The 15,193-nt window shown below is 36.8% G+C and overlaps 1 protein-coding gene across 1 annotated transcript in view; it reads right to left on the reverse strand.

The window, feature by feature from the left end:
- Nucleotides 1-70: 70 nt before the first annotated feature.
- Dally (division abnormally delayed protein) overlaps nt 71-15,193 on the reverse strand; it is a 48,595-nt gene continuing 33,472 nt past the window's right edge. The window contains exons 6-8 of the mRNA XM_083032402.1: nt 11,712-11,859; nt 8,841-9,039; nt 71-8,236 (exon numbers count right to left, since the gene is read on the reverse strand). Coding sequence (XP_082888528.1) covers nt 8,133-8,236; nt 8,841-9,039; nt 11,712-11,859 — 451 coding nt within the window. The 3' untranslated portion in view covers nt 71-8,132. The remainder of the gene's footprint in view (nt 8,237-8,840; nt 9,040-11,711; nt 11,860-15,193) is intronic.

Below are 15,193 nucleotides of genomic sequence, written 5' to 3' on the forward strand. Positions count from 1 at the left end.
TCTCTTACAGCTGCTTTTGCACGCGTACGCGCGACTTACCAGGATGCATTTCAAGCATACAGACAAGCTCTCACGTTGTTGTATAATATTTTATTCGCCATTCACTCGTAAACAGTTTTTACAGATCGTCGCGAATCGTAATCAACCGCGATAATAATTAATAATAATTTGTTTAATCTCTCGTATAACACTTATAATAACGCGCGCGTGCATACAGGTCCCTGTACGCGCGCGTGCGTAGATGTATGTATATATAAGAATGCGCATACAGACGCATGAATGTACGCGCAGACACATGTGTATATACATGTACAGATTGCTCACGATCATCGTTCGCATTCTTCTCCCTCTCTCTGCTACACATCTTCTTTTTTTACTTACGCTCTCTTTACTATAACGCTCTCTCGTTCAATTTAGGTTAGTGATTTAATCGAGGATGTGCTTGTGTGTGATCAGAACTATTTTTAATGTACAAATAGCAATTTCGTTCCAACGGAATCGAAATTGCTTCTTTAAGGGTAGAGGGAATAAGAGAGGGGGGAGGGGGAATTACGGGAGAAGGGGATTACTTTCACAGCTTGAATTTCGTTAGTTTGTTCATTTCAATTTTAATCGATAAAAAAATGTCGAATTATCGCAGAATTTAGAATTCAAAAATATATAGGCGAAGTTATTTTTATTACAAACTGATAGAGAGTAATGGAATCGTCACATTAAAAAAAATCAATCGATTACAATCGCGACTGTATGCACAATTAACGTTATCAAGCGCGACGAGTTTATATATAATCAGGTCGGACGATCGTAATTAAACAACAAATTGAACGATCGAACAGCGACGAGAACAGCTGATTTCCTTCATTTCGCTCCGACGCGACGACGTCGGGGAAATGCGCGATTAATTAGACATTTCGAACAAGAAGAACGCGACAATAACGAAGATAATAATATAAGTAGCCCTATATCACATAGTAAACGCAAGGCGCAACAATAAATATTGCAAGACGCATTAAATAGCTAAAGTATGCAACGCAATAGTTCCGTAAAAAAAACAACGGATACTCCTGTTAGTACGTTTTACGATAAAATATGCATCATGCTGGACTAATAATTGTTATACAATGTAATCGAAAACAAACTCTCTCTGCTCTCTTTCTCTCTCACACATATACACGCACATACACGTACACGCGTTCTCTCATTCCTAATTACATAGGTATAATTACAAAGCGATTTCGATTGCGAACGATTATAAGTTTGTTCTCGTATATATTTCGTCCGACTCTCGTTCCGTCCCGCAATCACTCTCGCAAGATATAAACGAAGAAAACCGCTGATAAGAGGACAAATCGCTTCGCTACCGAGGCAAATGGCAATAACAACGAGAGATGCGATACGCCTACATCGATGAAAAGAAAAAAAAAAACCTTTCCGCTCCCTATCGATTACTTGAGCTTTCTTCCGCGTTCGCATCTTCGCAAATGTTTCCTTTACGCATATCATTAATAATTAATATAATTAGACTCGCTTTAACATTATAATTAACGATTATTTCGATCGATAATTACTTTAGTTGCTTCATTAGCTGCTACTTTCATTTAGGTCGATATTTTTATAACGTATATATAACTATATAAATACAGCAGGCATTCGTTATATATTTACAGATCGCATTTCGACCTTTTTTTCGCTCTCTTTATCTCTCTCTCTCTCTCTCTCTTTCTCTCTCTCTCTCTCTCTTCCTCATTCTCATTTCTGTTTTCTTGCATCGTACAACTCTTGTTTTTCTCTAAAGCATTCGCTTATTTCTCTCCTTTTTCTTATTCTCTCTCTACTTTGCGACAATCTCGCGAATTTTGGCGGCGAAAGAGCGGATCGTCATTAAATTAGCCATTAAATTAAAGTCGTATCATTGACATTACTCCCTCACGCAATATTTTCAGTCTTATAAATTCCAATTGCCCGATTATGTTAATGACTCGAACGATCTTTAACACGTAATTTTACGCGACAAATAATCATCTCGACAATATTGGAATAATAATACTAACGATATATACGAAATAAGACAATAATTCGCGCCGTGCCATCTGAATTCTTCGAGCGATTCAAAGTACACGAATTATCGTTCGCTACGACGAAATTAATTAACACCTGTAGCTGTGTGTGGGTCGAGAGATCGTATATAATATACATCACGAAACCGATATGCATCACCGATATGCATCACCGATATGCATCACCAATATCAGCATCCGAGGACGAGGGCTCCAAGACGTTGGCGGAGTCGCGCGAGCATTTGAAGAAATTCGTCTGAATGCGCTGCCTAAATATGGCCGACAAAGACCCGACTACGAAATTGACGAATTACGACGGTAAACTCGAACAATTGCGCGCCTTGCCCACGCTGAATTAGGGGCTCTTTGCGGCGAACATCGCCGGACGCCCGGTGAGCCTCTCTCTCTCTCTCACTCTCTCTCTCTGCTCGTTCTCTCACCGGATTTCGATCTTATTAGCGCTCTGAAAGGAAGAAGATCTCTCGGACAATGGCGCGTCCGAGAGAGTGAATCGGGCTTCGTCACGGGCCGTTGTTCATCGAATCAATGGATCTAAGTGATTCCAATTGGATCGTAATTTTAAAACGGATTTAAATGTCTTGAATTTCCTTCGCTACGAGCGATTCGACGATGACGTATCTTCCTTCGGAAGAGAGAACGCCTAGATTCTTAAATTACATATCGTCGCGTTACATATCTATTCTTCCTTTATTTTTATCTAGAAAGAGACTTAATATTCAATTTTGAGATCTTTGAGAAAAGAATATTGCTTCAACGTAATACTTGGAGAGTTTCGCATACAAATATGTAATAGTACATATCCACAAAAGGCAACACTTTACCTTTCATCTTCGTTTTGCGATATATTTTGCGAGGTAGAATCCTGAAACACTTTGAACCACGTAATGTAAAGGTTTCTGCGTTTCACGTCATAGAATATATCTCAAAATGAAGATGTAACTGGTACCTTTTTAATAGATATTTACTGAAATAATTTCTAAAATAAGATCGTGTGAAATAGATATGTTAAATATTTTAAAGCGCTATCGAGGGATCGGCCCTATTAGTGACAAATCGGTAACGATCGCCGTCGTAAAATTATTCAAACACATCTCGTTGTAGCACACTCTTAATTTCAGTCGCACTTATTTCAACTCGCGAACCATCCGCTCTTTCGCCCACGCGGTGTCTTATCTCAACATAATGTCGTAAATGTTTACAAAACCGCTAGATATCTTCAAAGAGCTCACGTAGAAACATCAGAGACGAGTATATATACGATGGAAGAAATTACAAAAGGAGAAGAGAAAGGTCATTTTATATATATAATATATATATTATATATATATATATTCTCACACATACATATGTACGATATAGCGAGAAAGAGCTCGGCTCCGCACCCTTATTCGCGCGCGGGTGGCCACTTTTGGATTACTCTATTTCTCTATCTTTCATTCAAAGAGCGACGACGCGACGCTACGGCCAGGGATATTCAGAAAGGCACTCACTCATCCTCAAAGATATCCGAAAATCAAATATACAAAACGAATACGGCGTCGCCGAAGCGTCGCGACTCGCGCCTTCTCGAAAAAAACAAACAAGGTGACTTGTTTGTTGCTAACTATCATTTATTTTCGTACATAGAGTCAATCAGAATATTCGAGAGCGACATCGTAATCGTATATCTCTGCAGAAAAAAATGATCGAATTAACTTTTAGCTAACTGTACCGCAAATAAATCATTTTTTTTCTCTTTGTAAAAAAAAACAATTTATATATGTATACATATATAAAATTAACAGAGTTAACTTCAGATAATTTAAATCGTTGATTATAAAATAATATAAAATAAAAAGCAGTGACATAAAATCACTATTTTTTCGTAACTTTTACGAATCATAAATGTGACCATCATTTTATATAATATTATTATAATCAATATTATATTATAATTAGAAAATATGCAATTATATCTCAGAGTCTCGAAAGCATTCTGATTGATTTAAAAAGCAAACCGCCAGATTCGAGTGTCATGTATACAAATTTGTAAAGCAAGAACGTCAAAAGTTTCTCGGTTTCGCGTATATATATAACACAGTGGAAATAGTTCGCTCTTTCGACTCTTTCCGTCAAATAGTTAAAATATGCGAGTCTATCCCTCTAATCTTAATAATCAGATACAGTTCGGTTGGTTAATATCTTCGCCATATAAGAATAATCAGGATATCGATCCAAGAAAGATCTTGCGCCAAGTCATGGAACGCTCTGAGTTTTAAAAAAAAACCAGCATCGAAATATTCGAAAAAGATCGGTTGCCTTTACCGGAATCGCGATCGTGGATCATCGACGACAATCTCAATTATCTGGAATTATCGTCGAACTAATCGTGAAAATTATACGAGAAACGTATAAAAAATCCGCGACGAGGAAGCTATCCAAAAAATCTTAAATTAAAAGTGTAAATTAAGTCTCTATAAAAATTTCAAAGTAAAAGTAAAGATGTAAATTCATTTTTTCTACTTTTTATAAATGTAACGTAATATTATGATTCGAAGTATCAAGATTGCAATATTCATCACGGCTTGTTTGCGCTCTTATTAATTATTTCTGGTTAATTTGTGCGTTAGAATTGAAGCGGGAAGAGAGGAGAGCGTAAATCGATTTGGCACGTTGCTTATTTTGCAGTTAGTCAACACGTTGGCGAAATTTGCGAAAATACCTAAATATGACATCTTTTCATACGAGATGAAAAAGGAAATCATTATTTAATTAAAGGAAACCATTACGATCGATCGATTGAGCTCGCTAATGTGTCAGCTCTAAATGTATCAATAGATCTTTTTTCAGATATCTTGCATCTAATATGCAGGATGATATAAATATACTGCGATCAAATCATCAAATTTAATACTGTTTGCTATTGTCACGATAGGTTTTGCGATCGATATCTCTAATGTTATTCTACACTGTATGTTATGAAAAAATATTTATAAATATTTATAAATAAGAAATTTCATTGCTGATTAGATTTCATTATAAGCTAAAAAATGATCAATTATATAATTAATAATTATATAGTTGATAGAAAATTTAGTTTCCTCCAACTCGTAAAATAATTAACAATAAGAAATAAATAAAAAAAATATATATAAAATTAATGAAAAAAAAAATATATATATAAATATTTTTTTTTACGCAGATGTCGAATGATCCACGATATCAACAATTTTTCGAAAGACCACTATTGATTACTGATCTAAAATGATGTACAATTTACATATAATTTACTTACGAGCAATATCTACTAAAAACTTGAAAATATTTCAACGGGAGCGAGTTTCTTTTCATTCGAGTTTCGTTTCTTTTCATTTTTTTTTGTTTGACAAATTTGTGTCTACTGCGTTAAAAAGGCCCCTTTTTTTCTAGGAAGGAAAAGTGAAAGATAAATCACAAAAGAGTAGTGTGTAGGCGCAGAGAAGACGCATCGTACGCAGATAGCACGCAGGAATCCTCAAGGTTCGCGCAGCGAATAATAATAATAATAATAATAATCACACCGTCTCGAGTAAAAATCAGCTCTCGATCGCGTATAACTGGAATTTTGGCAGTTAACTTTCGTACGTATATATATATATTTATATTTATATATGGCATATATATGTGTGCGCGTTTTCACCGACACGTTTGGGTGATAATATATGGCCTCCTCCCCCCTTTGTCGTTTATTATTATTTTTTTTTTAATAATAATCTGTTATAATATCGACGACGACGTCCGCCGCGAAGCGGGCGAAAAAGACACTTTTCCCTGCTTTATGCTACAGAAAACGGAGAACTGCGGTGAGCGGAGAAAATACACCCGCGTTTATTATTAACGTGACTGCCGTTTGGTCGGCGCGCGATTCGCGGCCGATCGCTTTGAGAATATAACGAGACATATTTGCGTATACGACTTCTCGCGCGAGTCGTACGCGGAGCAAGTGAAGGTAAAATACTTTCGTTTCCATGTACAATATGTATACATCATGGTATTCGGCATCTGGTGCGATCGCGAATCTGGACTTTACAATTCAATGATTTCGAATCACAGATATTTCGAAAAAAAATTTTTTTTTAAACGTAAAAATATATTAAAAAGAATATATACAAATAAAGAAAAAATATTAGTTTTGCAATAAATTAAGATTCAAGAAAACATCTAATCGATGTAAACAATTTTGGGTGCATTTTAAATGCTTTTTTTTTTTTTTTTAACAAAGCGTAATTTTCCCAATTTGTTTTTACTTTTAAAATTAACGAAGAATGAAATGGAAGATTTGTAAATCCCGAATAAAATATTCTTACAAATGCCGGAATAATCCGCCTTGAGTCGAAATGTCTAGTTAGATGACATATAACAGGTTGAATCGCCGCATTTGTGGCGTTCAATATCGCCCTACGTAGAGGCAAGAATGTAGAGTTTGTCACCAGTTATCTATCCGAGTTATCGGTGCACTATCAGCTCTCTCCTTCTCTCTCTCTCCACGCAATTTACAGTCTTTTCTAAGCGCTTGTTGACAAATTCCATACATTAACTCGCAACTAACGAAATATACTCCCAATGTAACAGAGAAGAGACAACGTTCCTCGAGAAGAGCCATTTCTCAGAGCGGCGCGCGACATACTTTTCCCCTCTCGCGAAAGATAAACGGACAGCGAGACTCGTCGACCTTCGGATCGGAAGTTTTGTCCCTCCTGGACCCGACGATCGATGGCCGCTCGCGACTATCCTGCACACATTCTTATGTAACGCTAGCGTAGACCGGAAAAATTCTCCATTTGGCGCGGAATAATTTTTCGCGGCATTCGGACAATCAGACATTAAGCAATTGTTGTATAAAAGTTTCGCGAGAAAACAAAGTCAAATCGGTCAAATATTAAGTGTGCTTGGCATTTTTAAACTTGGATGTGTCTGCACACCCTCGATACCTTTTTGACTTAACTTTTGACGAATTTATTGCGCGCAATTCGCAGTAGTTTCTCGGTAGAACGAGAATCTTTTTTCGTGGTTTCGTGCAACTTGAGCAACGACAATACTTTAATACTTTTTCGCTAACTTTGGCTTACGATCGTACTTTGTTCGTGTAATTCTATCGCGCAAAATAAAATCGTAAATTTCTTTTGGAAAACTTCCCGCAAAAAAAAACAATAGAGAGAATACTGACCTGCATTTCTCTCGACCTTTCAGGTTCAAGTCGCGACGATAACGATTCTCGATCGCTGGGTCTCGATACTCTGGGGACTGAAACGACCAATGTGCGACCTTGTTCCTTCAACTAGGAAGAATAAATATTTCACATCATAGTCATAAAATCAATATAAATATATATATATCCGGATTTAAAAAAGATTGCGAGTTTCTTCTTGAATATATAACTCTGAAGAAAAATCCTATTTAAATTTTAGAACCATAAATTTCGAATTCCACAGAGGAGAACATTACACGTTTCAGTTCCACGTGGTATCGGATTTCTATATATATGCATATATATTTTTGTATGTATAAGGAACTAGCGAATTTTTTGCCGAAAAATTTCATCTCGGAAGCGTTTCAAGATTTATCATCGCGTTTTACAAGCGCGACGTCCCAGACGCGGACTCGCCCATCGTCTTCTTTCCCATTTCCTTTTGCCGTTTTGGTTTTTTTTCCTATACCCTCTCTCTCGTATACTTTATTACAATCTGTCTCCCTCGCTCCCCGCGTGTCGATATATCATTGAAAATCGCCAGGTCCTTCCTTGGTGGGAACAGTACGCTTCGCTTCGCCCAACGCGCCACCGATAAATTATCAATATATATACGATTCCGGCGGGCATTGAATCTCTCCTCCTGTCGGCGCATACGTCGGAAGAGTCGTCCACGTGAAACAGATCGGTTCGATCCGCTAACGATCTTGCCGATCGTGATAAGATTCTATAGTTCTATTTTTCCTTATCTACGTATCTCTCGTCTACGCGTTGGCTCTATCTTGGAGGGGGCAAAAACGATGAAAATTGTCCCTTCTTCCTGCCTCTCGTCTCAGCGATGTGGCCGATTAAGCGATAAGCGATGCGCAAACAATAGCGAGCACAATTGATAGCAAGATCGACGATCTGGAGCCGCTGCTCACACTGTTCTGATGAGTTTTCGTCGATGGATCTGAAACAAAGATATGCAAATATGATTATAATCCTTGACGAAGCGAAACGAGCCTTCTTCTAATTTGCAGCTAAAATGAGAAAAAAGTACTTGTTTATATTTCATAATGCGTATCAATTTTGCAGAAGTTGTCCTATATCCATCAGTTTTATCTCACTCGCTTTATCTAACATTTAAATGCAACACATATCCTCGCGGATAATAATATGCAGTGATCTATGCAGTACGGCGGCACAGGCATTCATTTGATGGAATTCGTTAATGTGGAATTCTACCAGGAGTACCGTGAACATTTAACGCATCACATTTCGTAACCGTAATTGGCATGAAAAATTCCGAAATTAAAATTTTGATCAACAACTGGATTAATTCGTTCTCTGTTATATTTTTCGGTCGAAAAAGAAGCAAATCTCATTTCGTTCGAACGATACACTATTCGATACCGCGCTGTATAGAGGAAATTCCCCCGAGGACGGAGCTCCGTTACGCGAATCCGTATACAGAGAATTCATCCGGCAATGGAGCTTCGCCCGGAATATATCGGCCGGATATTATCGAGATGCAAATCAAATGCGGGATGGCTTACGCTCGCAGGATACAGTACCTGACGTGGTCGGACCCATTCCGGAGCCGGACGCCTCGTCGTCGTCGTGATCGCCATCGTGACCGTCCTCGTCGTCGTCGATCTCCCCGTTACCGTGCGGCCTCCAAACCGGCCTGTCTCCGCTTCCGGAACCGTCTAGGGCCTCGTCGCCCAGGAAGGCACCGGCGTCGGGTGACGACGCCAATTGCGTTTGTACCAGCTGTCAGGAGGACACAAAGGACGTCCGATACATCGTGAGTTGTTATCGTACAATATCGAATACATTTTTTTTATAAAAATATTTATGTCAATCATGTCAATTATTTTTTCAATATGTTATATATGTATAAAATATAATATAATATAATATAATGTTGTAGTGTCTCAAGAGAGAGGCTCATCTCTCTCTATTTTACTTTTGAGAAAATATATAAAACTCTGTCATATTAATCATCGTTCGTCCCCAATAAATTAATTGCCCTTTTATTATCAATTATCATTTTAGATTTCTTACCTTTAATTACTTATTATCAAATTTAATTCATTAACGTTTCCACTTAATCAATTTATATATTGAATCTTCATAAATATTTTTATCCTTTTAACAGGAGCTCAACCAATTGAATCCCCTTATATTCTTATTAGATAATCATTATCTTGTTATTTTATCTACTTTATTTCATCATTTTCACTCATAAAGATATGAGATTCCATAATCTTTAAGATTTAAATAGATAGATTCAAACTTTATAATTTATAATTCTAAATCTAAATCAATCCTTGAAACCCCCTATATTTTTAGAGATCCTGATAATTTTCTCCCTGCAAATTCTATAATTACACCAATTCATATTCAACCAGAATGAAATACGACTTGTTTTACATGTGATATAAATTACCCATTTAACTAGAGTATAATTGAAATCGTTGAGTAAGCGAGATAAAACATAACAATTTTCCAAAATTGACGGTTACCGTGAAAAAGTCATTCGTTACTTGTACAATCATGAGAGAAACGACGGTGATTAATTTTGTCATTGGCAACTTATTAAGCTGTCCTATTTTACACAAAGATCTCGATTAACCCGTTTGACTCTAGATATATAAGTTAACGTTCAATTAATCGCCGACACTCTCAATTTAAACGCACAATGTGTGACGTGGATTTATATTCAGCTAAATCCACCGCCGACACAAACCTTTAATCCCGCAACCGCCCCGTAATCATAACTCAAAGTTCGCACCTGCCAATAATATCTCTAGTTTGCTACGGTTTTCATATCTATACCAGTAGATATCAAGCCGCGCGTTCCGTATACAAGATATATACAAGGTGGATATCTAAATCGATCGCGTGAATTTTTGTGCTGTTGTTGAAGTATTCGAGAGATTTCGAGCGAATGATTTCGCGAAACGAAAAAATGTTATCCTCCCAGAAATATGAGATAACGAAACTATCGAGACGAGTTTGTTTTTATCAGAGAATAGCCGCTCGTAAGCGGCTATTTGTGAGATTGATCGCGACACCGTGTATACATGCGTGCATATGTGCGCGTTTCACGACACTCTAATCAGAAGTAAGCGGTCCGATTTCTCGGCACGCGAATTAACATGCGTGTGGGCGCTATGTGTCTGTCCCACACGCGACGGTTGCCAACTTTAACAAGGCTGAAGGTTCTGCGAAAGAATACAAAACGAGAAGACCGAAAGGTTGCAAGCTACAAATCTCGTAATAGAATTTTTTTCCAGAAATTTACAGACTTATTTATTTCGAAATTTATCCCGTAATCTTGAGTTTTTTTCATATTGTTTTAAATTAATTTACTGACATTATTAATTATACATATAAAATATAATATATATCTTATATATTTTATATTATAAAATATATACTCTTATTTATTAACCATCTTTCGGTGTACATTAAGTACAAAGTACAATAAGTACTTACACGTCCGTAATGATTTTTTTCTGGAATCAATCATAATTTTCTATAAAATAATTTATCGCATAATTATTTCCTAGAATTTTTGACACACATATTTATATACGTAGACCTAATCGAACTGTATCGATCAACTTTGAGCACCTGTGCGCAGGTTTCAGGGTGAAATCCGTCCACGCAGCGCGATACGTGCCTGCTCGGCGCACCGTCTGCGAGATCTCCGCTATGACTATGAATAATTCTAGATTAGACGAGAATTTATGATTTGTCTGGTACGTTCGTCTGGAAGTTACAGGTCACCGAGCAGGTTTTCCACATCAATGAGCTATTGCGATAAACCGTTTGCGAATCGTTTTAACAAGCCGCGTGATCTCTATATTTAACTTAGAAATGAAAAAAAAAAAGAATTTTTTTAATTAATTCGACCAACATGTCGTGTTTTACTAGTAATAATTATAAATTAATATGGTTACTCAATCAGTTATCAAATATAGTTTTATCATAATTAATATAATAATATATAATTATATAATATTAATAATAAATATATTATAAATATTATATTAATTATACATATTAAAAATTATTACATATTATAAATATATCACTAATTATATATAATTATATATAACTGATATCGACAAAAATTCTTTTAGAAAAGCTCGAGCATTTTGTTCGAATCTGCATACGTGACAGAAGTGTCTTCCGCTTTGTACGCCATCGAAATCTCGGAAAGAAAGGAAGTACGTGACTTTTGCTTCCGCGATGCTCTTTCTCACTCGAGAGCATCGCGGATTCCTTTTCGCGACGAGAGTCGAGACCGTTCGTCGCACGGTACATTTGCAATCGACGAGCAAATGAAAATTGCGGCACGATTTAATCCGAGGGAGACGACACGAATCCACTCAAGACCGAGCGATAAATTACGAGAGACTAGATGCACTCACCTGATTAATGTGCCTCAATTGGTCAATGAGGGCGCTGATGTTCGTGTTGCCGGTGTAAGTAACCGGCGTCGACGACGTCATCGGTAACGCTAGTTCAGGATTGTATCTCTGTGAATTCGGACTGGAAACCGCCACGGTTTTCGTATACCTGAAATCATACGAAAAAATTGCGCGATCGTTATATGATCGAATTGAAATTCCAAATCGCCAAATTACATCGTTAACAAGTAAGTGAATAGATAGTCTTGTAAATGGATCATGGAAATCCTCTCCTCTCTTTTTTACGCATCGCGTCAATCTTCATTACGTTACAATAGAAGAATGGAATTTGGCACAAAACATAATTAGATGTATGCCATTAATGTTAGGAATAAAAGAAATATAAATTATTAAAGAGAGCAAGAGAGGAATGACGCAATAATTATCAGAATATAATCAGAAAATTTATCATCAGAAAATTATATCAGAAAATATATGAGATGCGTTTCCTTTCGCGAATTTAGTAATTACAGTAATTGCGAACATTATTTCGATATATCATGTGTAGCGAGGCTTTTATCTTTATCTGCGCGATAAATTGTAAATCAGGCATAGTCGCGTATTCATTAGACTCTTAATCAAGTGCCGGTATTATATTTCGATGAATAATTAAACAAACACGCTCAATAACGTGCGGTTGAAATATCTCTTCGAGAGAAGACCAGTCTCTTCTCGTCGAATATAGAACTAGATAATTATTATATAGTTCATACGGGAATAATCTTAACACGCGTGTCCGATCCGGTGTATATATATACATATATTGTTTTCTCATCGACGCGTTATTCGCAGAAATGGCGATGCGAACAAACGCATCGATACACGTCGCGGTTATCTTCCCCCGCGCTTCTATTTTTTAGCGAGATGCTGACCGACAAAAGAGACAAATCGCGCGATGCGTTATGCGGAATTGACGCCTTCCGTTTTCGATCGTCACGCGATTAAGCGCCCATAAATCAATGAACCGGCAACATATGCTGTGTGTCCGCGAATGGTCCAGAGGCCAGCGATACTTTATTGTCGCATTGACGCGAACAGCGGCCGTTTATCATTACGTTACATTTGTCATTGCGGTAGATAATTATCGTAAAATGTGCGTTACAAGATAACGCGTGAAAAATGATACAATAATTAATTAATTCGTCCGTATATTTTTAAGCAATGATTATTAATTTATTATTATTATTATTATTATTATTATTATAAATATTGCTTTATATAGACTTATAATATAATTTTATTATTTATATAAATTCTTTTATTAATTTTTATTTATAAATAATTTGTCTCTCTTACGTTTATATATATCTCTCTAAAGATCTCTTTATTTCTTGCTTTTTATCTACTCTGTTTCGTTATTATTTCCGCTATCCGCGTGAAAAATATTACACCAAAGCGCCGAACAGGCGTTCCCGAAGTATTCGACGTAGCTGTAGTAGAGAGCTCGAATTGAAATATCGCCAAAGTCGGAGAGAGAGAAAGAGAGAGACTCCCGAGTTCTTTCGGTACCATCAGCTATTCACGGGACGAGCTTCTTGCAGAGAAATCGTCCTTCACCCCTCTTTCATCCCTCTTTCGTCGACCACCGACGCACATGTCGCGCGCCTCAGTTTTCCCGCACCATCATCTTCCAGCGATTTTCTTCCCTCGTGAACTTTCTCTCCCTGCTCCTTTTCCGCTAAATCGCACCCCGCGGCGACTCGATTCACGTATTTTCTTCCAAAGTCTTTATACAAGGTGTGCGCGCAAGTTTCTTTTATATATATAAACTCTTGAACTCTTACTCGGTGGCGATTTCTTAAGACGCGAAATAGATGGTAATTATAAAATTTTATGATTTAAAATTATTATCGTATATTTATTGAAAGAGATGAGATGGTGTCCTGTTCTCTTTCGCACCCTCACCTGTCGCTTCTTTTTCCCTCTTTCTCTCTCTCTCTGGTCGAATACCTCATCATCCCTAACGAGTACAATCCGCTCCGATCTCGATGGCGCAGAGAGACGACGAGGAATCGGACAAAACTGGCCGACAAAAACTGGTTCTCGGCGATCGAATGCGAAAACTGTTCAGGCGAAAACTACATTTCCACCTCGATGCACGTACAAGATATTTGATAATTGGCGTCGCAACCGAAAAAGAAAGAACGACAGAGAAGATATACTGGAAATAAACTGGATAATTCTTCCCGTTCAAGTGTATATCACTTCTCATATATTTTCACTTGAATTTCGTTCGAGAAAATAATCTCGTCCCTTGATGATATTCGACACTTTTGATCGACGCTTTTGTAATTAAAGCTTAAATTGAGCTTGCATTCGAGCAGAGTTTACTCGAGAAAGAGAGAGAAAGAAAGCGAGAGAAAGAGATTGAATAAAGAGCATAAAGGCTTAAAGCTCGATTCGTGAAAGCTCTGATTTTCAATATGCTATAATTTGGAAGCTCTTTTAAAGCTCTCGACTCCCTTCTCGCGGAGGAATGCTCGCTGCAAATTGGTCAAAGAATCTGAATGAAAGGGGAATGCTAGGGGAGGGGGAGATACCCTTTATACTCTATATGTAGGTGGTTCGGCTAAAAGCGTATATGCGAGCATCGATTTGCAGCTCGGCCGAGAGATGGAACGTGCTTTGGGGCAGATTAATATTTCAATGCCGGGAAAGAGCGTCGTGAAAGATGCCGCCATTATTCCGCGAATTCCAAAAGCCACGAAAGAAGCCGCATCATTATTATCGCGATATGAAGCGTCTCCGATCTAAGTACTCTGAACATTATGTTTTTATTGTAGCAAATATATAACAAATCATTTCTAATATTTCTTTTTTGTAATACGTCTTCGAATATCGCTGAATCAAAAAATAATAATTGTATTAGTTTTAATGTTTCGTATTGAGTAATTATATTATTCAGAAAGCTAATTGAGACTCAGTTGAAGCAATATTAATATATCTTATATATTTCTGCGTCCCTCCCTTGCGAAGAGGGATAGTCATCAATTTTTTTTCCCCCCATAAAAAGCTACTATGTCAAAGAGCCTAAAAAATAGTAATCGTATTAGAGAGAAAGAGTTTTAATGTTTTACATGAAATAATTATTATTCAGGAAGCTAATTAAGACTCAGCTAATGCGATATTAATATTTCTGCGTTCTTCCTTTGCAAAGAAGGATGGTCATCAAATATTTCTTCATAGAAGCTACTATGCCAAACAAACTAAAAAATACTACATTAGAGAGAGGGTTTTAATGTTTTACATTAAGTAATTATTATTCAGAAAGCTAATTGAGACTCTAGATTAATATTGTATACTTCTGCGTTTTTTGCAAAAAAGAATGGTTATTAATTCTTTTTCATAGAATCAGAATAGATCACAGAATTCAGTATAAAAGTGGAGTTTAGAGTAATTTATGTTCGTCGAGTTGTAATTAATGTCGCAAAATCTAACAATAA

The sequence above is a fragment of the Prenolepis imparis genome, unplaced genomic scaffold (assembly GCF_030444845.1).
Source record: "Prenolepis imparis isolate NDT839.2.m4 unplaced genomic scaffold, iyPreImpa1.0 SCAF_2, whole genome shotgun sequence".
Taxonomy (NCBI): Eukaryota; Metazoa; Arthropoda; class Insecta; order Hymenoptera; family Formicidae; genus Prenolepis; species Prenolepis imparis.